This window comes from Penaeus japonicus, unplaced genomic scaffold (genome assembly GCF_977035675.1).
Source record: "Penaeus japonicus unplaced genomic scaffold, GWHDUDI00000001_assembly GWHDUDI00000014, whole genome shotgun sequence".
Taxonomy (NCBI): Eukaryota; Metazoa; Arthropoda; class Malacostraca; order Decapoda; family Penaeidae; genus Penaeus; species Penaeus japonicus.
Genome location: NW_028234416.1, coordinates 4,756,567 through 4,781,566, shown reverse-complemented (window position 1 = coordinate 4,781,566; position 25,000 = coordinate 4,756,567). Strand labels below are relative to the sequence as shown.

General features: G+C 37.6%; 1 protein-coding gene and 1 long non-coding RNA gene across 5 annotated transcripts in view; one reads left to right on the top strand and one right to left on the bottom strand.

Annotated features, from left to right (window-relative positions):
- The window catches only part of ida (anaphase promoting complex subunit 5 ida), a 43,691-nt gene extending 20,211 nt beyond the window's left edge, over positions 1–23,480 (top strand). For 2 of the 4 annotated variants that reach the window (XM_043013064.2, XM_043013063.2), the window contains exons 2-18: positions 6,107–6,187; positions 9,479–9,629; positions 9,803–9,879; positions 10,150–10,245; positions 10,452–10,566; positions 12,251–12,393; positions 16,581–16,768; positions 17,784–17,958; positions 18,701–18,882; positions 20,195–20,309; positions 20,505–20,633; positions 20,759–20,995; positions 21,107–21,303; positions 21,457–21,706; positions 22,704–22,823; positions 22,932–23,060; positions 23,174–23,480. In XM_043013064.2, the coding sequence (XP_042868998.2) occupies positions 6,164–6,187; positions 9,479–9,629; positions 9,803–9,879; positions 10,150–10,245; positions 10,452–10,566; positions 12,251–12,393; positions 16,581–16,768; positions 17,784–17,958; positions 18,701–18,882; positions 20,195–20,309; positions 20,505–20,633; positions 20,759–20,995; positions 21,107–21,303; positions 21,457–21,706; positions 22,704–22,823; positions 22,932–23,060; positions 23,174–23,293 (2,448 nt within the window). In that variant the 5' untranslated portion in view covers positions 6,107–6,163 and the 3' untranslated portion in view covers positions 23,294–23,480. Of the gene's footprint in view, positions 1–6,106; positions 6,188–7,775; positions 7,795–9,478; positions 9,630–9,802; positions 9,880–10,149; positions 10,246–10,451; positions 10,567–12,250; positions 12,394–16,580; positions 16,769–17,783; positions 17,959–18,700; positions 18,883–20,194; positions 20,310–20,504; positions 20,634–20,758; positions 20,996–21,106; positions 21,304–21,456; positions 21,707–22,703; positions 22,824–22,931; positions 23,061–23,173 lie in introns of those variants that run through there. The other 2 variants (XM_043013067.2, XM_043013066.2) reach the window with 2 other exon arrangements.
- On the bottom strand, positions 22,367–23,263 carry LOC147470480 (uncharacterized). The gene is made up of 2 exons (XR_015191612.1): positions 23,157–23,263; positions 22,367–22,832 (listed from the first exon to the last, which is right to left on the bottom strand). It is a non-coding gene; the product is annotated as an uncharacterized LOC147470480 (long non-coding RNA).
- Positions 23,481–25,000: the final 1,520 nt, after the last annotated feature.

Here is a 25,000-nt window from a genome sequence, read left to right as displayed (position 1 = left end):
AAAGTAATTTCTGCTCTTCTGTTGTACTTCTCAGAGACCTCCTCAATAATGTGTCGTCTCTGTATGCAAATATTCACACAAAATGCATGTCAATTTTATTTCCCATGATATAATGGATATTTGAATAAATATTGCCTAGAACATTATCTATAACTTATGTTAGGTTCAGTTCAGTTCAGACAGATATGCGAAGACGTCGCTTCGCCCGGGCTATATGCTCAAGGCGGCCCGGCCTCTGCCAGCTACGAGTGCTGACTCATCTTATCTAATCTTATCTGATCATCATCGCTGACATTCAGCTCAGTTCAGAGAGATTTTGCGAAGACGTCGCTTCGCCCGGGTTGTGTGGAAGGGGTAGCCCGGTCTCTATTGGCTATAAGTGCTGACTCATCTGGTCATCATAACTGAACTTTTACCGTGGCGGTCGGATTGCCTGTAGGCGCTCCAGTTGCCAGGGGGCTAATGACAGGCATAGCCGTCTAACCAGCCCGGCGGCTGTCGTCTCTGGGCCCTGCCTCAGGTAGTGCTCTAATTTGGCGTCCGGCGCGCCACAATACTCACAGCGTCGCTCATCTTGCCCAATAGTGGGGATGATTTGCCACGCACAAGGGTAGCCTATTCTCAGTCTGTGCAGACTGACTTCAGCACACCTTGATATTCTGGGAGAGAGTATCAGCGACTCATAGCCTGTGGCGTTTGAGTACCAGCTGGCCGAGGGGGAGGTTCTCGCTTCCTCTCTGTGTCGCTGCAGGGCACCGACCTGCCCTGCAACCATCGTTTTACGCCTTAGCAGTTCCCGGCTAGGATACACCACAAGATCACTCAAGGGTTTCTTCCTGCCTTCCTCCGCTAGCCTGTCAGCTACGTCATTCCCTTCAATACCAACATGGCTTGGGATCCAGTTGATGATGATGCGTCTTCCCTGGTCCAGGATTCTCTGAGCAATGGTGAGAATCGAGGTTACCAGGTAAACGTTATCAAGGGGCGTGCTTTGTTGCAGGCTGTCAATGGCGGCCCTAGAGTCTGTGTGTATAACAACATGCCCGTCCGTCTGGGCTGCATGGGCTAGGGCTCCCATAATAGCTACTGCCTCTGCCTGGAGCGAGGAGGCATTGTCTGATACCCGCATAGCTTTCTCTATGCCCCTTGCTGCAAAACCGGCGCCTGCAGTGCGGGTGGTGGGGTCTACAGAACCATCCGTGAAGTAGGTTTTACTGTTCAGCGGCGTGATTGCTGTAATGTTCCTCTCCGCCTCAGCCTTCAATAGAGGCGGTGAGTACTGCGTTTTTCTTCTTGATAGACTCATGACAGAGAACTCTATCAAGGATCGTGCCCACGGCGGGGCTGAGACATAGTCAGGGTGGGGATGGTCCATGCCCTTGATCAGTAGTGTCTCTTTGAGCTCAAAGCGTTTCAGCACTCTGGTTGTTTGAGACAGCCAGGTGTTGTTAGCAAAGAGTTCTTGGTTTTGTGCAAGCCGACGCTGCACTCTCTGTCTTAGCTGCGAGTCCTGTGGGGACTGTAGGACATTTGCAAGGAACTGGGCCGCCATCTGATCAATCCGGGTGTCCAGGGGAAAGAGTTTGGCCTCCAGGAGGAGGTTAGTAACCTTAGCCCACCCAGGGGCACCCAGAATAATCCTGGCGGCTTCGTTTTGCATTATGTCGAGTCTTTTCCTGAGTCCAGGTTTTACTGTGATCAGGGCGACGGAGGCGTAGTCCACAATGGGACGGACAGCGTGCACGTAAAAAGATCTTAGTACGCGGTGTCCAGCCCCTAAGCGCCGCCCAGACAGAGCTCTCATGACAGAGAGCCTTGCCTTGGTCCGGTCTGAGAGATGTTTGATCTCGGAGCGGAAGGTGAGGTTCTTATCGATCCATACCCCCAAGTATTGGTAGACGTGTACCCACTCAAGCTCTAGACCTTGGACTCGCAGTCTTTGATCACAGACATCATGTTTCAGCGCCATTGCCTTCGATTTGGCTGCTGAGATCTTAAGCCCGACTCTGCAGCATTCCTCAGTTATTAGGTCCAGACAACGCTGGGCCTTTCTGACTGGATTCACATTTCTTCTCCCAGTGGAGATAATTGCTAGATCATCTGCATATGAAATGATCGTGCACCCCGCTGGAGTGGAATGTCGAGAATGTTTAACATGAGGATGTTGAACAGGGCCGGGCTAAGGACCCCTCCTTGAGGGGTGCCATTCTCTAGAGGCAAATGCCTGGAAAGGTGACCTTGGAACTTCACTCTGGCAGTTCTGTTCCGAAAGTAATCGCCAATCCAGGCAAGCAGCCTGCCTTTGATTCCCTTGCGGATCAGGATCTCCTGAATGGCTAACGGGTTTGCCAGTTCAAAAGCCTTCTCCAGGTCAAGGAAGACAATGACAGCGCTGCTGCTGCTGACAGTGCTCAGTAAGGTGGCAATGCTGTGGGTAGTGCTCTTGCCCCTTGTGAACCCGTGTAGGTGTTCATGTGGAGGTCCCAGCTTCCATTGGAGCCGATTCAGTACCATTTTCTCTGCTGTCTTTCCTAGACAGCTAAGCAGGGAGATGGGGCGGTACCGTCCTGGCTCCTTTGGTTTGGGGACGGGAATTATATCAGCCCTCTTCCAGCACTGTGGCAGTGAGGAAGTTTCCCAGGACTTGTTGATGAGATGCAAAAGTGCAAGCTCACCTTCATGTCCTAGGTGGGAAATGATGGGGTGGGAGATCCCATCGCTACCCGGGGCTGACCGGGAACTGGACTTGTATGTTCGCCGTAATTCCCTCAGAGAGAACATGGCATCTGTATCATCAGGCTCGACCGCCTTTTCTCTGATGAGGGCATGCCTGCCTGGGAGCAGTTGTTCTTGGCATGCCCTCAGCTCTGCTGGTAGTCCGACGCTACTTGTTCTAGCAGAGAACTCGAGTGCCAGTCTCTCCGCCTCCGACCGCGGGTCATGGTGGGTCTTTTTGGGGGCTGAGCGATTCGTGGCCCGTCTGATACGGTTCCACAATTCTGAAAGGGAGGTTTGGTGGCCAAAGGACTCACACCACTCCAGCCACTTTTCCTGCTTTAACCTCTTAGCAGTTTCCTGAGCATCCCTGAGAGCCTCTCTTAGAAGAGTGTGGTTAGGCTTTCTGTTAATCTGGAGTTTAAATTTTCTTAAGACATGGCTCTATTGTGAGGTGTAGAGAGTCTTGGTGCCTCCCTGATAGAATGTGTCTGCTGTGCTTAGCCTTTAAGTTCATAGCTTGACTTTGATTGAACAGCTTAACCCTTTGATGACGGTGTGTCACACCCGTGTGACACGGCTAAATGCCTGATGACGGGGCGACGCACCAGTGTCACATTCCCAATGCAATATTGCATAGGCCCGGCGTAGGGGGTTTCCACTTATTGCTGGGCCCGTCGGGATAGGGTTAAAAGTGTGGATGAAAAGCTGGTGAATGCTTATATGCTGGTATCAGGCACCCTCTGCAACAACCATACATCCACAAATCACAAAAGATTTTAAGCTTTCTCAGACTAGCCCCATTCCTTCTGAAGAAGGCAATAGTAGATGTTATTATTGTTATTATTATTATTATTATTATTATTATTATTATTATTATTATCAGCATTATCATTATCATTATCAACATCATCATCATCATTATCATTATAATGATGATCTTTTCCTTCTTTCTTTTCCCCTCAGTGGTTCACTTATGGACCCAGTCAGTGACCTGGGAACTGAGCTTGAGCTTGTCAGTATTCCAGGCAACTTCCCTTTATCATGATTTTTTTTTATATGTTAATTACAACCCCAGTATTTTGTAGACAGATGCATATTATTTTGTTATGCATGATTATATATTTTTTCCCTACATTTACAAACCTTCATTTTTGATGCAGGTGTGGTACTCAAAGGATTAATGACTAGCAAGTTGCTGTCTTATCAGGGGGGGGGGGGCATAAGTAGGGAGTAGAGATGTCCTTGGATAGAGGTAAATTTGGGCTTGGAAGCTTCACTGATATGCACGTAATATAAGAGATAACCCCTTTATACCCTACATAACCTGAATTGGATAGATGAAAAGAAATTGATTGTATTCCAGGGTTTAGATATAGAAAAGGGTCTAAACCATGGATATACCATGTCCTTCATGCACTTTTTTTCTCTTGATTTAATGGTCAGCTACTGCACTCTGCCCTTAGTACAATAGTTAGTTTGTACAGGTCAAAGTCATTAAAGAATTTATTGAGTTGTCACTAACTACATAGCTAGTGATTAGTCACAACTTTGGAGTAGAGCAGATTTTTTTTCAACAGGTGAATGGCTAGTGTATTATTATTATTGTTATTGGTAGCAGCAGTTGTAGTAAAACTATTATTAGCAGTATTACTTTTATAACTAGTATATTAAATACAGTAGTACTTAGGATTGTCACCATAGTAGTCATATTATTATTATTAATAATATTGATGTTGAAAATGGTGTTGATTGATTAAAACATTGTTACTAATATTTTAATTAATAGAAATATGCAACACATCTTATGTATTTTTATATATGAAATCTTATATAGTTGAAAATTTACATATAGGCACACAGTGCACACCAAGACTCCATATTTCTGTGTATTGAAGTGAGCATTTATTAGGCATAATAATAAGTGATGGGGTTGATAAAATTTTTAAAGATGATATAAACAAGTTGGCTTTTATGGTATTTTTTTTATAATGAATTATCAGTAGTTCCTCAATTAGGTTTAGTACTTACATCCACATATACAAAATATGATGATGTATCATTATCCTTACAACTGCTAACACAAGTGAAGCCTGTATATTTAACATTGAGTAGAAATGTACAGATGATGCTAGATGAACAGAATTATCTAGATTTAAGAAAGAAATAATAATTGTATGTGGAATAGGTCTATATTTGACCCTCTTTAAGTTGTCTCTTTGAACATGGTAAAAAAAAGATAATAATAAAGAAAATATATATAAATAAAACGAACAGAGCAGAACAGAACAGAACAGAACAGTAATAATTGTTGAAAAAAGATCATTTAAATTTAGAAATAGTTTAAAGTACATTCAAGCAAGTATATAATCTTTAGGAGATGAAAGAAACTTGTTTATATACATTGTATATTCATGATGAGAATGTGAATTACACTTTGTATATTTTGAAGAATTAGTTTACTCTATGTGGCATTATTGTATAATTGAAGATTTTTTTTATTAAACATATTTAAAACTGCTTAGTGTTATGGATGTATCCGTTTATATTTTTTTCCTGTAATTTGATGTTCATATGAGAAAACACACATGATTTCTATTGTATAAATATAATTCATAATATGTATATATAAATATTTGTTTGATATTTTGCTCTTGCCTATAATTTTAGATGATAATGAATAGTGATAATACATATTAAGTATAGTCAATAAATTACTGGATCTGAAGCCTTATGCTCATATTAGATTATATGGCAATTGCTTGCAAGACAATTTCCCATCAATCACTGATAGAAAATAGAACATATAAAGCAAGAGATGTAAATGATGTAGTTGTGATTTGCCACTATATATATTTTTTTTGAATATTTATCTGCACTGTAATCTTGGATCATTTAAAACTACCATGTTCTTCTTCTCCACTCACTTCCAGTCCATTAGATGCCCTGTTACATCTAAATGTACCAGCATGAAATGAGAGTATAAGAAAACTGCATCTACCAGTTTCAAATTATGTACCCAATGCTATGATTATGAGAACTAATGATAAGTGACTAGTGACTCCACAACTTTCAGTGGATATGTAAGATTTGTAATCTTGCTTGCATAAGTAATTCTGATTAAATCATGATATCAAAATGTATCAATTGCATCTTTTACTTTGTGAGGTTACTCATTCTTACTTATACCTTCTCTGCATTAGTCACAATGAACCATTGAATGATGGTTTTTGAAGTCGTACCCATTGTAATATGAAATTATTCAAGTTATAGAAATTGTTATTGCATAATTTCTCTCTTTTCTGCATTAAAGATATTCTAAAAAATTTCAGGAAAGTGCATTATCATTTCTATTGTTTCCCATCCAAGTTGTTCCTTTTTTATTCTGCAGTGACACATGTCTATGGCAGCCTTGTTTCCCTGACATGTTTACACACAGCACTGCTAAATGTATTCTCCTGCTGTTTTAAGAGTAAGTAAGAATAGTTAAGATTATATTAAGGATTCTTTTTATTCTACACTTTTGGTTCTATTAGAACAAAGGGAACAAAAGTTATGCTTCTCAGTGCTTTTCTAAGACAAGATGCCTTTCACTTTTAGGTCATCTTAACTGCTTGTCAAAATAAGGTAAAACCCAAGTAATTTGTATGCTATGTGCCATTGTTGCTTTATAAAAAGTATAAAAACCTGTGTGCTATAAGTAGGTGTTGTTTGCTAGGTCCATTATATGTAAGTAACACTACTAACATATTGAAACTGATATAAGAATTCATAGATATATCATTGCATCCTTAGAGATATAATTGTTTTGTTTTACATAGATATAACATACATAGATATTATAGCTTATCTTATATTGGTGGCAGGACTTGTAGATGCCTTCCATGAAATTCTGGACTAATTTGATTCCTTTCTTTTATGAAAGATGTTAGGTATATTAGATTCTGTATTGCCAATCCACTTCAGTTAACTAATATTTAATATGTGCTTGGTAAAAAGTGTATTTGAACAAAATGGTTATCCATAATGGTCTGAATAAAATATTAAACCCTATGCTTATGGTGAGTTCGAACATGGTGCAATATAATCTCTCAATGCATGTAACAGTATCAGTGAAGCACTTACATTATTTATGGTTTCCATATTAACAGGAAGCTAAACCCTGGGTTCTGTCTTGTCTACTTTGGCTTCGTGAATGAACTTCATGTTTGCCAGGGCCTTATTCAGTATTTCAGAGTTTTTATTTATATGTTTTACATACTTTTGTTCATATATTTTGTGTGTACATGTTTGAATGGTGAATATTATTCAATATTTGTTATAATTTGTTGTACATTTTCTTTTATAGTGTGTTAAAAATGTTAAAGTGAGCCCTTGATTTAATTAAGGATAAGGTGTATATCAATGCTGATGAGTCAATGAGTTGTTGAGTATATGTTTGTACCTTTTGTGTTCAGTCTGATAGAGAAATTATCAGAAATGTAATGCTCTTAACCTCTTACTTTCCTCATGATTATATATCTAAGTAAAAATACTCTTTTTATATTTTAAAATGAAAATATTTACAAAGCAACTTACTCAAACTCATACAAGGATTATTTGCAACATATTTCCTTATCATCAAATCTTAGGTTCAGTGACTTGACAGCTCAATGATAGGAAATTACAAGCCCATCCTAGAATCTAGGAGAGCATTTGTAAATACACTGATTCTCCTGTATTTTAGATCCAAACAGACTGATCAGAGGTTTAAAAGAACATTATGCTAAAAGCTGAAGCTGCATAGAATAAAACCTTACTTTTAGAAAAAACAGTAGTAGAGTTATCAGAGCCTTTGAAAGATTGGGGTGTGAGAGGGTGAGAGTAGAGTGAACAGGTATCAGTCATTATCATATACTTGCAACAAGTACTATATGATAAAGATGGAGACTGAGATTCTTAGGAAGGCTGGAGTTGCCATGGAGGCTATCATCTGACCATTTAACCCTTTCAACTTTAAGTTGTTGTTGGAGATCATATTGTATTTAATTATTTTATCTGCAGCTGAGCAGCAAAAATAGTACCAAAAAGCTGAAATATGTCAGTAATGTGCTTCATTTGTATTTTCATGTAACCAAAAGAATTAAACTTCACCAGTTGTATAATGGATTATACATTTAGAGTAGGTAGACAGTTTAGGATTGTAAGCTTGCCCATGCCTTTCCAAATGTGATGTCTGGTACTTTTGTTTCATTCTTATTTATATTTATGGCATTGTCATGTAATGGGAAAATGTTATTTCAAGTGGATGTGGATTTGGACAGTATATGTGCCTAGCTGCATGTTTTATCATTTTCTTTATCATCCCATTGATGATAAGAACATGCAATGTACAGTATAGTTTTGTTTAATTTTTTTTAACATAGAGGGCTTCACCAGTACATAATTACCATGGATTCAGTTATTAGGTCTATCTGACCCTCTTGACATATAAAAGATAAATGATGCAAAACAAATAATCAAGTTTCATTAGCCTTATGTTGCTTATTATAGGATATAGAGGAAAATGCCATAGCTACTCATAACAGACCAGACAGATAGGTAGTGATTTTTAACAAGTTAGGTGGGGGCAGCTAGATAGCAGTATCCATTGTTAAACAAGAGATATTTATTGTGGATTAACACAACACAGTGTACCGGTTATTTGCTTTTAAAAACTGCTTTTTTTGTGTGTGTGAGCATGAGTGAGTGTATATGTGTGACATCAATCTGTTTATCTTTCTATGTGTGTATATCTTTTTATCTATATTAAACTATTTTTCCATCTATACTTTATATCTATAAGTATGTGTATGTGTGTATGTTCATATATATTTTTATATCTATGGGTGTATTCATACGTATGTGTGTGTGTGTGTGTGTAAGTGTGTACGTGTGCGCTTGTTTGTGTGTGCGTGTGCATGTAAATGTGTGTGTACGTGTGTGTGTGTGTGTGTGTGTGTGTGTGGGCGTGGGTGCGTGTACGTGTGCGTGCGTGGGTGCATGCATGCATGTGTGTGTTTGTGTGTGTGTGGGTGTGGGTGTGGGTGCATGTATGTGTGCGTGCGTGGGTGCACGCATGCGTGTGTGTGTGTGTGTGTGTGTGTGTGTGTGTGTGTGTGTGTGTGTGTGGTGTCATGTCGTGTTGTGTGGTGTCGTGTCACTATAAAATGTAGGTACAAATAGACCTAGAACACAAGAACCTACAAAAGAATTGGATGGTGCTATTTTTGCTTGGATGAATTTGGAGGAAATGAATTAAAACTTTTAAGTCAAGTGTTTATTTTTCAGGTCCTTAATCTGTTATTATTGTAACTTTGTCAGACAAAAAGTTGTAACTATTCATGTTAACTTAGGGATAAAGTTTCTATAGCATATTTAACCATCATGCTTATCCTGATCACAGGGTAATCTTAGCTCATGCTTATAACACGTAATTTTTTAATGAATAGAGAAACATCTCTTACTGGTTTAGCTTCTTATGTTACTGTTGACAAAATTATGTTTTTATGCTGTTCAGTAGAACACCCATGTAAATGTAATAAGTGCTAGAGAGATCAATGAATGGAATTTAGTATATTTAATCTTGCTATTTCTTGTCTGAAAGGTATTGATTTGTTTGAATTATTAAACAGATAAACCTTTAACTTTAGAATTCAACTGCTTACTATGTCTGTCCTTATGTTTTAATTATTTTTATTTTTTCTTCTTCCTTTTTATTTTTTTATTTTTTGTGCAACTTCAGGACCACATGATTGGACAAACAGTTCCACCAGTACCAGAAGGGTCCAATAGAAGGGAGCGTGATGTAGTCACTCCACACAACATCTCTATTCTCATGTTCATTGAAAAATATGCTCGTCTTCGGCCAAAGTACTGGGACCCAAGGCCCACAGGTAAACATTTGATTGCTTAAGTATACAGGTATTTTTTTGTTTCATTAGATGGCATTGATTACATGATATAATACAGTAGTATACAATTCATTGAAAACTATTTCAACTGTTTCTATTTCAGTAAATGGGAGGATATTGGTTGAAGTCATGTTTTGATGTGTTCTATATTTCAGATTCAAATGCAAATCACCCAGATATTACAGCGCAGGAAAGAAAGGCAACATGTTTAATGACAGTCAGACTTGTACAGGTTAGGTCATATACTTTTTATTGCTCCAGTATATGTATCTAAGTAGATGGATAGATATGTATAACTATACAAATGTTTGTGTGTGTGTGTGTGTGTGTGTGTGTGTGTGTGTGTGTGTGTGTGTGTGTGTGTGTGTGTGTGTGCGTGTGCATGTATGCGTGCATATTTGTGCATTTATGTGGATATACAGGTGTCTGTTTAAATTTATTTCAATCTATTCATCTATCTGGTTTCTGTAGATGGTTTTAGTTATTTATATTTTTATTCCAGGGAGGAGACATGTCATTATCAGAGCTTCTACAGGTTCTAGACTCAGCCCCTCTTTTATCCTACCACATCAATTCATTCATGACGGCCTTGCATCAGGTAATTTTTTGGGGAGTCTTTTTTTTCCTTTTATTGATCTTTATTTATTTATTTTTTCATATAGAAAATCCAGTGTGACATATATAATTACCAATATCCCTTATTTTAATTAATAAAACATTTTGTCAGTGTTGATACAAAGACACCAGATTGATGGATCAGTGCCAGTTTATGGTGTTGATCTATTTTCTCTTTTTCTTTTACAGATGTATCGTAGTAGAATTGACAGTCTTCTAGACTTATTTGATTCTGTGGAAAAATTTGCTATCCAGGATCAAAGTCGTATGGAGACATTCCCCTGTTTATGGACTAGTGTTGTTGGTATGCTATGTTGCCATGGTATTTTTTCTCTATATTATAATTGTGGTAATGATTATTGATATATTAGTTTCATAATTTTCTTAATTTTTCATGTTGTCATATCTCAAAGTTACAAGTTCTCTGAGAACCTATTTATCTATGAGGCAGGTATTTGTAGATATCAAAGAAATCCAAGAATAATGGAAGTTAAACTGAGACTGGTTATAGCTACAGCTGTGGATTAAGTTTTTCTCAATGATCTTCTGTCTTTTATATTTATTATGCTTTATTTTCATGTTATTTCCTTTTGTAGGCCTCCTTATATAACTACTAATTTTCCAAGGCTTTTCTTTTAGCATTATATCATGTCTATACCTTCTCTTTCTTTATCCTTTTCCTTAACCCGTTAACGACGGGGCTATTTTGGCTCTAAATGGTGGAATGCCAGGATATTACTAATGCATAAGCCTAATGCTTTGGGATTCTCGGGCACCTGGACCTGTTAACCCATTGGAGCCGGTTGACGTGATGACATATTTTGTGGTTTTTGCGTCAGACACCCGGGACGGGATATTAGTGCAAGCCCGGCACTCGAGTTGAGTGAGCGGGCAGCCCAGGCTCGCGGCTTGTGCATCCGAGAATCTCGAGGCGTTAGGCTTATGCGTTCAAGAACCCCGGTATTGCGACTGTGCAAAGCCGGAACGGCCCCGGTGTGAAAGGATTAAAGGTCACATACATTGATGTGTTTCTCGTTTTATGATAATCGTGGTACTACTTGACTTGTTATGATGATATATAGCAATGATATTTATATAGTTTGCCTTTTAAAAAGTAATGATGATAAGTAATTAGATAAATATATGATTTTGTACTTTGTACTTTGATGTAATGTTTAACCCATTCACGCCGGGGCCGTTCCAGCTTTGCACAGTCGCAATACCGAACGCATAAGCTTAACGCCTCAAGATTCTCGGAAGCACAAGCCGTGAGCTTGGGCTTCCTACTCGCTCAGACCGAGCGGGCAGCTTGCCCTCATAGGTCATCCTGGGCATCTGACGCATAAACCACAATACGTGTCATCACGTCAACCGGCTCCAATGGGTTAACAACCACTGCCTATTTTATTTTACTATAAAGCGAGATATGAAGAAAGATTAAAAATAAAAAAATTGTATATTAGGTTTAGGGGATGGTTGATGAGGATGATTCAGTCTTGTCTTATGGAAACTTTACATTTTTTTAAGTATCCAGGAAGTTGAAATTTAGTTTTTTTCCTCATTGATTTTTATTTTTTTATTTGTACTGAATTTCAATAGGATTTAAAGTGATGAATGTTAAGTTTTGGTTTGATTCTGATATAGAAAATGAGACTGCATGCATTTCTGCATGTTTTGATTAAGTTAGAAATGAGTTATTAACCTGATAAAGCTGGGTGACAAGATATCACATTGAGTGGTGGCAGGACCAGCCGTCGGGGGGATGAGATATTTTGTTATGGCTGTCCTTCTGGCTCGCGTGCCAGGTGATTGAAATCCTGGTGTCTCAACCATTCGGAGCCAAAACAGCCCTGTCGGCAATTGGTTAAAAACATTAAAGGATAATTTTTTTAGGATTTCACATGAATGGTTAGGGTACTTAGAGCAGCCACATCTGTCTTTAGAAGAAATAAAACACACAAAAAGAAATTGAAACAAATTTTTTTCAGGTCTCTACTTACGACGGTTGAACCTCTCTTTTCGCCGTTTGAGTTTTTCTCAAGTAACTTCCTTGTACCAGAGGTTCAGACACTATTATGAAGAATGCTATGCAAATCATAATAACCAGATTCATCAACAAACAGATGTCCAGGTGAGAAATTACAAAGCACTTTTTTTATCACAGTATTTTCAACCCCCCTGTGACTATCATGTTTCACAGCGTTGGATCACTGTCGTACTGCATTTTGCCTTTTGTTTAAAGTACAAGCTATTTATTCTTTCAGTTGCGTTAAAAATGCATCATTCCAATTACTTATTAGTATCACTTTGCCATTATATCAGAAGTAGACTAATATATCATACCATAAGCCATGAATGTCACATCATCCATCATTAACCCATTATGGACGGGGCGCCTAATGACTTAACTGGTCGTCAAGGCTAAAAATTAAAGGGACGGGGAAAGGGTTTTCTCTGCCCTCTGGGTAGCGCAGACTAGCCCAAACAATATTATTCCATAAATACATCATAAAATGCGAATTTAGGCTGACATTGGAACCCTGTAGCTCTAGAGCTAGCGCCGTTACAGCCGTAATACTTTGACTGTGTGCGTGTTTCAACTGTAAGGAGATCCAGATGTTGTGTCATATATGTATTGACACCTGTATCTTAGGCCTAATTGGTACCAACATGTATGTCTTGATACCCAAATGCAATGGGTTAAGGAATTAAGTAATTTCCCAGTTAGTCCCTAAGAATTGCAAATCCTCCAGCTTGCTTGGCCCCCTGCTTACAAGGGAGGAATGATTATACAAGTTATTCAAAGACAAATTTTTTTCTTTAACCCTTGAACAATGGGTGACAAGATATTATGTCAAGTGGTGGCAGGGTCAGCCACTGGGGACGAGATATTTTGTCGTGGCTATCCTCCTGGCCGGTGTGGCGGGTGATCGAGCATATAGCGCTTGGCCGCGGCCAGTACAGGCGAGAATCCCAAGGCGTTAGGCTCGTGTTTGAAATATCCTGGCGTTTTGACCATTTAGAGCTAAAATAGCCCCATCGTTAACGGGTTAACCAATTGCAGTTGGGTGTCATGACATACATGACGTAGGAGCTCTGGCCCGACGATGGCTCTCATGACGTTTGGGGATATTGGATCACTGTGTTAATTTTATTGTGCTAGGTGTAATGAGTGAGTGATAATGTCAGTTACAGTCATAATTACTATGTTAAATCATTGTGGATGGGGTGCTTAACAACCTAACTGGTCGTCAGGGCAGGCAGTCTAGGACACTAGCGTCACCGGCTTAAAATTAGATCCATCATAAAATGCGGGTTTAGGCTGACTTTGGAACCCTTTAGCTCTGGAGCTAACACCGTTACAGCCATAATACTTCATGACTGTGTGTGGGCTTCAACTGTGAGCAGATCCTGATGTCACACCATGTTCGCATTGAATCCTGTCTTTTAGGCCTAATCGGTGCCGACATGTATGTCATGACACCCGTATGCAGTGGGTTAAGAAAAATGCATTTCATCTAACATCCAAAACCTTGTTGGCACCACTTCTAGCACCAGTAGGAGAGAAAGCCTTGAATGACACCCATCCATGGTCTCTTGCAAGCACTATCTTTATAGAGAGATGGCACACAGCAAGTTGCTGACCTCTTCATTGCCTATGGCTATATGTTTCATATTCATTCATGACAGTACATAAATACGAAAAAATAAAGTTGCTTTTTGTCCTCCCTTAACCCATTGCGTACGGGTGTCATGACATACATGACGTAGGAGCTTTGGCCTGACGACGGGCGTCATGACGTACACGACGTTCGGGGATTTTGGATCACTGTGCTATTTTATTTTGCTATGAAAAAGGAATGAGTGATGATGGCTACTGCAGTCCTAATTACTATAATTACCGTAATATCGTGCAAGCTTAACGTCCAAAACCTAGATGGCACCACTTTTTTCTAGCACCAGCAGGTGAGAGAGCCTTGAATGGCACCCATCCACGGTCTCTAGCATGCACTGTCTCTATAGAGCGATGGCACACACTAAGTTGATGAACCCTTGCTCAAAACTACCGCCGATGAAGGATGTGCAGGCAGAACGAGAAGAGGAAGGTGACTCAATCCATACCCAGTGTCTAAAATGTGCTCCTGTGCCAATATGGATGCCTTTTACTGTGGCACTCACAGTCACAAGTACAGGTTTCATTCCTCTTCCCTACCTCTTCTTGTTATCTTTATTGTAGGTGGTTATATGTTTCGTATTCGTTCAAGACAGCACAAAAATACGAAAAAATAAAGTTGCCTTTTGTCCTCCCATAAAACAGCAATACTTCTATCACATTGAGTATAAAGAAAATAATGAGCTAATATGGATAACATACTACAATTTTAGTCAACTGCAGCACTGATAGAGCCTGTCATACGGCACATATAAGTCTCTAAACTCAATAAAACACACAAAAAAATAAAACACAAAAACCGCTCTAGTTTTACAATGAATGACTGAAAGAGATTTGGATGCTTCAAATTATATTGCTTCAAGTGGTCTCTCTCTAAAATAAAACCTATCCTGGAGGCTGGGCAAGCAAATTTATCTCCGTCTGCAATGGGTTAAAACTGCAATACTTCTATCACACTGAGTATAAAGAAAATAATGAACTGATATGGATCCTAAACTACAATTTTAGTCAACAGCAGCATTCATAGAGCCTGTGATATGACAGACATGAGTCTCTAAATACAGTAAAATACACAAAACTTAAAACAAAAATTGCTCAAGCTTTATAATGAGTGACTAAAAGAGTGTTGGAAAAGTTGAGGTATGTTGCATGTTGCCTCACTCTGAAATAAAACCCATCCTGGAGACTGGGCAAGTGAATCTATCCCCTGTCCGCAGTGTGTTAATATTTCAATTGTGTGATATTACATACAAGAAAATAAATATTTTGTAGTCATATACCAAATACTGTACATACAACACAGTGGAGTGTCAAAGTTGAAAAGTTATGTTATTCCTCACATATGAATGGAAATGAGAATATATTACCCTAAACATGTATACTTAAAGCTCTTACAGTTTCTTGATAGATATCTAAACAATGGTTCCCATTTCAGAAAACCTTTCCTCTTTGCTCTAAAATTTATGCAGGTCTACCCAAACTAAATGGCGAGTCTTATAAGTTCTAGCCCTTAGTTACAAGGATTTCTAAGGGCTAGATATTGTATGAATATATATATATATATATATATGTATGTACATAATTAAATGTTATAATCCATTTCAGATGAGAGATAGATTTTCTTGCCCAGTCTCCAGGATGGGTTTTATTTTAGACTGAGGCAGTTTCACACAACATGCCTTGACTTTTCCCATTCTTTCAGTCATTTATTGTAAAACTAGAGTCATTTCTGTGTGTTTATTGTATTGAGAGACTTATATGTGTCATATCACAAGCTCTATCAATGCTGCAGTTGACCAAAATTGTAATATAGGGGAAAGTGCTTGCTAGAGACTGTGGACGGGTGCCATTCAAAGCTCTCTCTCCTGCTAGTGCTAGGAAAAAGTGGTGCCATTTAGGTTTTCTTAACCCATTACAGACGAGTGTCATGACATACATGGAGCAGGAGCTTTGGCTTGACGACAGGCGTCATGAGATACCTGACGTTCGGGTTCTTTTGATTACTGTGTTGTTTTATTATGCTATGAGAATTGAGTGAGTTATGATGACAGTTTCAGTTATAATTACTATAAGTGCTGTAATAATAAGCAAAATGGGTTTCACCTAACATCCAAAACCTAGATGGCACCACTTTCTTCCAGCACCAGCAGGAGAGAGAGCATTGAACGACACTGGACATGGTCTGGCTCAACTTTCTCTTCTCACTCTACTTGCATATCTTACATCGTCAATAATTTAAAGCAGGATGTCAGCATTTTGCTGTGTGTCATTACTCTCTGAAGATAGTGCTTGCTGATGCTAAAAGAGAGTGGTGCCATCAATGTTTGGGATTCTAGACTAAACCTATTTTTCTGAATATTAGGTTCTTATGGTAATTATAATTGCAATCATTAGTCACTAAATGGAGTTATTACTCATGGTACAATAAAGAAACACAGCGATCTACTCTCGCCCTATGTTAAAAATGCTGTCATGATGGCAGCAGTCAGGCCAAAGCTTGTGTGTTGCATATGTTATAACACCTGTCCACAGTATATTAATCCTTATGCTTCACCTATGTTTTCACAACTTTATCTCTACACATAATTAATAGATATAATTGTAATTAGTCATGATTATAAACTGTAAAAATTATACCTTCTTAGATGGCTGCTGAAGAGTCAAACATAACAGATGATAATGATTCTGATGCAAAAATGGAGGACATGATGGATGAGACAAGAGAAGATGCTGGAGCAGACTTGACCATGTGTAGTGCTGAAGTACTTGCAATTAACAGCACTGAGGGGGATCCTACCTCTCACCCAGAACCCGAACTCCTGATGCGCCAAAGGTAACTGAATGATATTCTTTAGAATCTATTTTTCATTTTCCTTCCCTGATCATTCACCCCCCCCTCTCTCTCTCTCTCACTCTCTCTCTCTCTCTTTCTCTCTCTCTCTCTCTCTCTCTCTGTAAGTGGCCAAGATGCAGTCAGCAGGCGTTACTTGGTAGAGCCTTGTTTAACAATCTTCAAAGGCAAAAGTGTCAGTGTGACACCGTGGTAATGAGGAAGAGTCCAGACGAAGCTTCAAGTTGACAGGGTTTATTCTGGGCAGCAATGGTACAGAGCACAACAGTGTGTGTCCCCAGGTCTTTCTTGTCTGACTAAGACTTACGTAGTGGGACTATATATACAGGTCTTAACCCTATGGCGACGGTGCGTCACACTCATGTGACACTGCTAAATTCCCGATGCCAGGGCGTCATGCCAGTGTGACGTTTCCAATGCAATATTGCAATGGCCCGGCATAGGGGTTTTCACGTAGCACGTGCCCCGTCGGGAAAGGGTTAACAAAGACATTAAGATTAATAACAATAATGCATATATAGTTAGATATAGATAAGATAACATAACTTAATCGGTTGTTTTAGATATGGTGTTACAAGTAGTGCACTGTACAGTGCACAGTACTTTCACTCTCTCTCTCTCTCTCTGTTTATTTGTTTATTTGCTTGTTTTTTGTAAATATCCTAGTATTTCTTCATTCTAAGATTAACCTATTAGCACCAGATGGCATGATTTGCTGCAAAGGCAGAGTCGGTCATAGACGCGGATAGCACCATGCCAAACATGTAAAACAGCCATCCTACTGCACAGACCTTTTTTTAATACCGCGACCAATGGGTTAAAACAAAAATGGTAAATTAAACAACAAAGCATCAAGTAATAGTTTTCCAGAAGTGTAATTATATGATGCTACTTTTTGTTCAAATATTGTTGAATATTAATTTAGAAACACATCTTCTTTTAATTCATCTTGTACTGAAAATGACAGTTTAAATTTGAGCTTACTTTTTTTTCTCAGAGATACAGAAGGGACTGGAGTGCAGTCTGGCCACAGCACTCGTCAGCAAGCAGAGCTGTTCATAAGTCAGCAGACATCTTTGTTGCAGTTCAATGAGAATGCAGCTTTATCTCCACTAGAACTACAGGAGAAAATTAGACAGTTAGTTAGGCAAAATCCAGACTTGGCTGAAGCAGTAAGTAAATTTCAAAAATGTGTGTTCCTATTGTTACTCCTGCTGTTTTTTATATACATCTCTCTCTCTTAGATTCTTTCTGTTTTTTTCTTTCTTTCTTTCTTTCTTTCTTTCTGTCCATCTTTCTTCTTTCTTTTTTTCTTTCTTCTCTTCTTCATTTTTCTTTCTTTCTTTCTTCTTTTCTTTTCTTTGTTTTTGTCTTTGTTTTTCTTGTAACAGTAGCCTAAGATGAACAGCATTCTTATATCTATATAGAACTGAATAGATTAACCAATTGATTAGAAGTAAGAAATCAACAATGTATAGATGATTAAAGATGAACCCATTGCAAATGGCAATTATAGTAATTATAATTGCAATTGTTAACCTCGTAAGGACAGATGATGTGAGAGCATGTCATGACCTAGCTGGTCTTCTTACTTGGGACATATGTCATGGCTTTTTTGCATGACTGGCCTGCCAATGTGTTATAATTATAACAGATGAAAACCTCTATTTCTTTTAGTTCTTCATTGGCAATTTATAATCATTATTTTAATTTAATGTCATAATGTATTTTAGTCTCTTACCTCAGTAGAAGTTGTGTTTTGGGTTTTCGTTTATGATGTTATACTTTTCTGTCAGGTCATGCATTTTCAAATAGTTGTAATATAATTATACATAACATATCAACTTTGAGTAAGGCATATGTTTACTAACCACTAATACAGATCACATCTTTATATATTTCCTCAATTTCCAGCATTATCTCAGTTACTTGAACTGTGTTCGTGTCAAGGAGTTTTCTGGTGCTGTGCATAGCCTGCTCCGCACATATGATGGTCATTTGATGCCCCGTGAGACTGGGAGAATGGAGGACCAAGGTCGGGGATTTAGATATGCTGCTCTTAATCTGGCTGCTCTTCATGCACAGTTTGGCCATAAGTAAGTGTTCATATGATATAAAGTTACATATTTTAGTGGAACTTGAAGTTGCTTCAAGTATCTTTTTTTGTTCTTTAATTCATTAACCCATTCGCGCCGGTTGACGTGCTGACACGTGGTCGAAAAAAGCCCCGGACCCGGGTGACGTCCTGGCACAGGCTACATTTTCGGCCCGCGCGCCGGGAGGCCAGTAGCGACGTGCTGAAACGTCGATTATTCTTAGTACAATTCGATTTTCATACTTGATTTGTCTTAGCTACTTTAGTTTATCCTTCTAAATAGTAGAAAATGGATAAACGTAATATGAATGACATACGTAATCTTGATTACGGCATGGTGATTTCTGTTTTATGATTTGTTGAATATGATGATCTGAGTCGAAGACTATCGTAAAATCAATTGTAATTGGGCGAGGAATAAAAAAAAAAAAAAAAAAAATTAATAACATCTGTTTGTTGCCCCAATAAAAGAAAATGACACTTGAAAAAAACATTGCTGTTACTTCCATTCACTTGTATGCACCAGTATGTTTGTTCATCTTCTCTTTCTTTTCTTTTAGTATCAAAAAAAACATTGAAAAAAAAAACTATGTTTGTTACCTCACTAGAAAATGCTTCCATTTCCCATTGGTATTACAACATAGGAGTAAGAATATGGAAAAGTTCAATAGAATAACACTAAAAAAACAGCGCTGTAACATCTTTTTCGACTGATATACCTCCTCTGAACATTGCACTACTTTTCTGCACATGTCTACACTTTAGACGCAATCAGTGGGTGAAAAACGCTCTGCGAGCGTCAGCGCGACCGCGCGCAGCGGGAAAACACCCCGGGACGGGCGGTTGCGTGCTTGAAATCTTCCCGGCATGATCGGGAGTAGGCGAAATTCCGCCCCGGCGTGAATGGGTTAAAGAAATGAGAGGGTAATTCATAGTGGCATAGTTAATGAGTTGGATGAAATGTTTACACTTTGTTATAGCACTTATTTTTATTTACATCACTTCCTGATACTTATAGTTTAAGTTGTTAAATATATTTTAACCCATTGATAGTTGATGGCATGATTTGCTATCAAGGTAGCATCAGTTGTAAACACAGATGGCACTGTGACATACAAACATACATAGATACACATGACTGTATACATATTTTATTAAAACCACAACCAGTGGGTTAATCAGATTGGTAGTGCTGGAGTAAATTCTATAAAAATCACGTTACTTTTCTTTTTCTGCAATATTATTTTCCCTTCAATAAAAAAAATTGATAAAGGAGAAAAGCAATGATACAATTTATTTTTATACCACTTCAGAAAAGCAGGCTTAGCCGTTCTGAAAGAAGCTATTCGCTTAGCACAAGAGAGCAGTGATCATGTTTGTCTGCAACATGCTCTAGCTTGGCTCTACACCCTTTCGTCAACACATAAGGTAGATATTTTATATCATGCATATGTGTATTGGTGAGATGGTACTTCTAGTATTATTAGAGTTGGTTTTTCTATCTCCTTTTTGGACTATTTTTGTTGTTGTTCTTCTTTATTTTCTTTACATATATGGTTACCATTAACTGTTAGGATAATGATATATTGAAAATCTAATTTTGTGTATTTAATGCTTTTACAGGGACAGTTAACGCAAAGATCAATGGTAAAGAGCTTTGAGCTTTCTCTCAGTTATTTAAGCTCATTGGGAAGACTGAATCATGCAGCTCAGTTGGTTCATACAAGATCTACTCCAGCTAACTTACTGCAGGTAGGGAAAAATATTGTTACTGTAACTTTTGAAGTCAAGTTTGGCCAATATTATTGATATATGATTTTATTATCCCACTTTATCAGATACATTTGATATGATTAGCATTAAAACTACTTTCCCAGAGTATTGTTCGGGCAGAAGCACTAAACTGCCAACATAGTTTAGTGTCCTTACAACATGGGGCCTGGTCTCTGAGAGCTGCTTTGTGGGCCAACTGGGGAAACACCACGATGACAGCATTAGCATCACAGCTGCTGCTTAATCTTAATACACATCATCCCACTAGTCCCTCCACATTCTATGCCTCTCAACCTACTTGTGCTGCTGTGTGCAATATTGCAATTAGTTTTGCAAATTTGGTGAGTAAAGTGACCCTTGTAACTCATACTCCATGTCATTACTTGATGTATTTAATGATTAATATTTCTTCCTGTCAAGGATTTTAAAATTCATGTTATTTATTATAATAGGGAGAATACCAGCTAGCTGGGGAGGTTTTACAACATGCACAAGAAAGGTTTCCCAACCACAGTCAGCATGCACATACATGGATGTTTGCACAAGCACACATAACTTTGAATGACCTTCTTCACCAAGGACGCTGGACAGAAGCACAGACAGTTATCACCAATATGGCTACCACACACCCAACCGAAGCGAAGTTAAGGTAGAGATTTGTAATTGGAACCTTATAGAAATTTATCTTAATGAAGAAATGAAATCTAAGATTGTGTAAATTTTATTGACATTATGAGTTTATTGATTGGTTTATTGTATTTTATTTATTTGATTAATATCAAGGCTTGATTATTTTTTACAGGCAGTGCGAGCTGTTGGTTGCAAAAGGTGAACTGACACAGGTGTGGGAACTATTGAGTGAATTACATAAATCCCCAGAGATAGTGGGCGAATTACGAGTGAGACTCCTACTAATGGAGAGCTGTGTGGCTGTCGCTGGTGGAGGAAATGCTGTGGCTATTCCATTGCTAGTTGAAGCTCTCACTGCTGCTCATGACCATCATCTAACATACTTAGCAGCAATTACATGTCTCCATACTGCAAATGTTCAGGTACAAAAGTTTTTTATTAATTTTATAAACTGTTTAACCCATTGCAGATGGGGATAGATTTGCTTGCCTGGTCCCCAAGACAGGCACTAGTGCCACCTAGGGGGCACTATAGATGGGTTTTATTTCAGAAGAAGGCAGCCTCATGCAACATACTGTGACTTTTGCCACTCTCTTTCAGTCACTCATTGTAAAACAAGAGCCACTTTTGTGTTTGTCATTTTTTTGTTTTATTGTATTGAGAGATTTTTGTGTCCTATGACAGGCTCAATCAATGTTTTAGTTACTATAATTGTAACATATCAGCTCATTATTTTCTTTATACTTAGTGTGGTAGAAATATTGCTGTTTTATAGAAACCATGGATGAGTTGCATTCTAGGCTCTTTCTCCTGCTGGTGCTAGAAGAAAGTGGTGTCATTTAGGTTTTGGATTTTAGATTAAACCCATTTTGCTTAATATTACAGCAATTTTAGTAATTATTATTGCAGTTGTAATCATTACTCACTAAATAGTTATTACTCTTAGTACAATAAAGAAACACAGTGATACACTCTCCCCAACATCCTATATGGCATGACGACTATTGTCATGTACTTCAGGCCAAAAAACTCCTGTGTCACATGTGTCACGACACTTGTCTGAAATAAAAACTTAAATCTGATTTACTTTAGTACATATATTTGTCATTATTTCTCCACTTGCATTCTGTCTCAGAAAGCAAATTTCTGCTTCACACCATATATTGTTAAACATTTTTATATAAGCCATATATGACTAATGTAAGATATATTAGTATTGCTGAATAAACATCACTTTTATTTAAACAGATGTTATTTCATAGGATAGAAGTAATCTGCCTAAGTATTGCAGATGGGTAAAATACCTATGCAGTGGTGTCATTGGTAACAATAGAAATATTTGAAAATCCCATTTATATTTTTCAGTATCACCAAATAGTTTTAATAGAATGGTCTAAATGTAAAATAAATTATTTGCAGTTACAGTTGGGTTTGCTGAATGAAGCAGAAGCAAGTGTTGCTTCAAGTCTTGGTGTAGTTCTGTCTGGAGGTTCTGTCTATGACCAAGCCCGAGCCAGGCTTCTGGCAGCCAAACTTCAGGTAATTATGCTGTGGATATTTTAAGCTTTAATAAAGAAAGTATATTTTACATGTTAAACAGTGCATTATATCGTTGGAGATAAACTGAATTCCATTGCCTCATTCTAGGTTAGCAAAGCAAAAGGAAAAGACCGAATAAGGAAACTCCTAGAAACTGCCGTGTCTTTGGAATTGGTTTCCAAGCTCTTTGGTAAGGTGAGAGCTCATCACAAAGTGCGAGAAACTCTCTATTTCAAGGTAAGCAAATGTACCTCACTCAGTTTATAGTATTGGATAAGTTGAAATATATCATTATTGATTTCTGCTATTTTAAACAAGTGGACTTTCCCTTACAAGATAAATATTTTCAGGCCAGACTCTACCATGAAGTTGGGTGCTTTGAGGAACGGAATAAGTGTGCTCTTGAATTCCGTCAGTTTGAACTGCAACATCCGTGTCAGTCTTATCAGTTATCAGTTAATTCATTTTGATTGTTGACTAGTATTTTGCACTTTTTTTTTTCTCTTTTCTTTATCAAGGAATTTTATCAAACAGAATGGTATATAGTTTCCTGTTGACCTTTTTTTTTATAGGAAAGAAAATTGGTGAACTATACAACTTTTATATTGATGGTAAAAGAACAGTCGCTGTAAATTCCAATAAATTAATTATTTCCAGCATGTTAGTATATTAAACCTATGGAAAAGAAACATTATAGTGTAAGAACAAGTTTTAACCTCAAATATTTATGATGTTCATCATTTCAAATAAAGAGAAAGTATGACTGCACAAACCAATCTTTAACTTTTACGTAGGGCAGTATGAAACTCTATCATTAAGTGAAAATTACTGAGGTTGTAATTATTGCATTGTCAGGCTTATGAGTACTTGACAGATTTGTGAATTATTGCAGTATAGAAAAATTGCAGTTTGGGTAACATATTATTTTCAATGTAAGAAGTAAATTTTGCGTCTGCTTTTCCTTTTAGCATACTCCTCTTTCCTTTAACTAAGTTAGGTAGGAAAATGTTTTACACCAATAGATTAAATTTCAACATTTTCTACATTTATCAGTTATTTATCATCTGTTAGCATAACTTATTATGAGCTTTAAATAAGGAACTGAGAAGGCTATACAATAGATTTTTGGTATATATATATATATTTCTTTCTCTAAGATATTCAAATCACAGCTATATTTTTTTAAATCTACCCTTTTTAGGGGGGTAAACTTCTTGTTCTTTCACATTTTAGTTTTTTTCAATAATAGCAACACCAACATGGTGTGTCTTTCCATTCATGTCCTATTTTGCAATACAAGGAGTATATGCAAAAATTAGGAAGTACCAGGAACTTATTTTGCTATGTATAATGTAAACAAAGTCCCTGAAGTATGTGGCACTTGCTCATAGATTAGCAAGAACTGAAGTGGAAAATAAAAAAACAAATATTAAATCTTACACGTCACAGATGCATTTACAAACAAGATATGCCACTGTCGATAAAGCAGAATTCTAATACTATATTTCCCCTAAAAATCAGATTCCATGATGCTACATAATTCATCATTCTTCTAGTATACTTTTATCACTAGGCAGATCATAGAAAAAAAATAAACATGTGGGAATGCAAAGGAAGATGCTGGTGACGTCATCATCTCAGGCAGGTGCAACTCTCCAGCTCTTGACAAAACTTGATTACAAGGATATGCACTCTGCGAGATAAGATAACTCAATAAAACAGGATAACCTGAGAGCACTTGGAAAGAACCGATTTCCAGTGACGTATTTCAAAAACATTATTTCAATTAGTGTTTAAATGATAATTTTGATATTGGCAAAGAAATTATTATAGATTCTTGAGTATATAATACTTTTAGACTTGAAACCCAGCATTTTAAATTACTTGATTATTTAATAATTATTGTAAAAAGATTTTCCAATATATCATTCAAAGAGTGCTCACATATGCAAGAAAGCAAAAATTAACACCAATGAAAAGGGTTCAGAAAAGACAGGTCTCAAACTGCATATGAAAGGTACAAAGTAGAAAGAAATAAGTATATATTCAAACTAGGAAAAGGCAAAGATTGATTTTGAAAAGGACATAATCAATAAATGGACAAATCAGCCTAAGCTCTTCTTTAATTAGATAAATAGAAATAGTAAAACTAAGTGTAGAAATTAAAGACAATAACT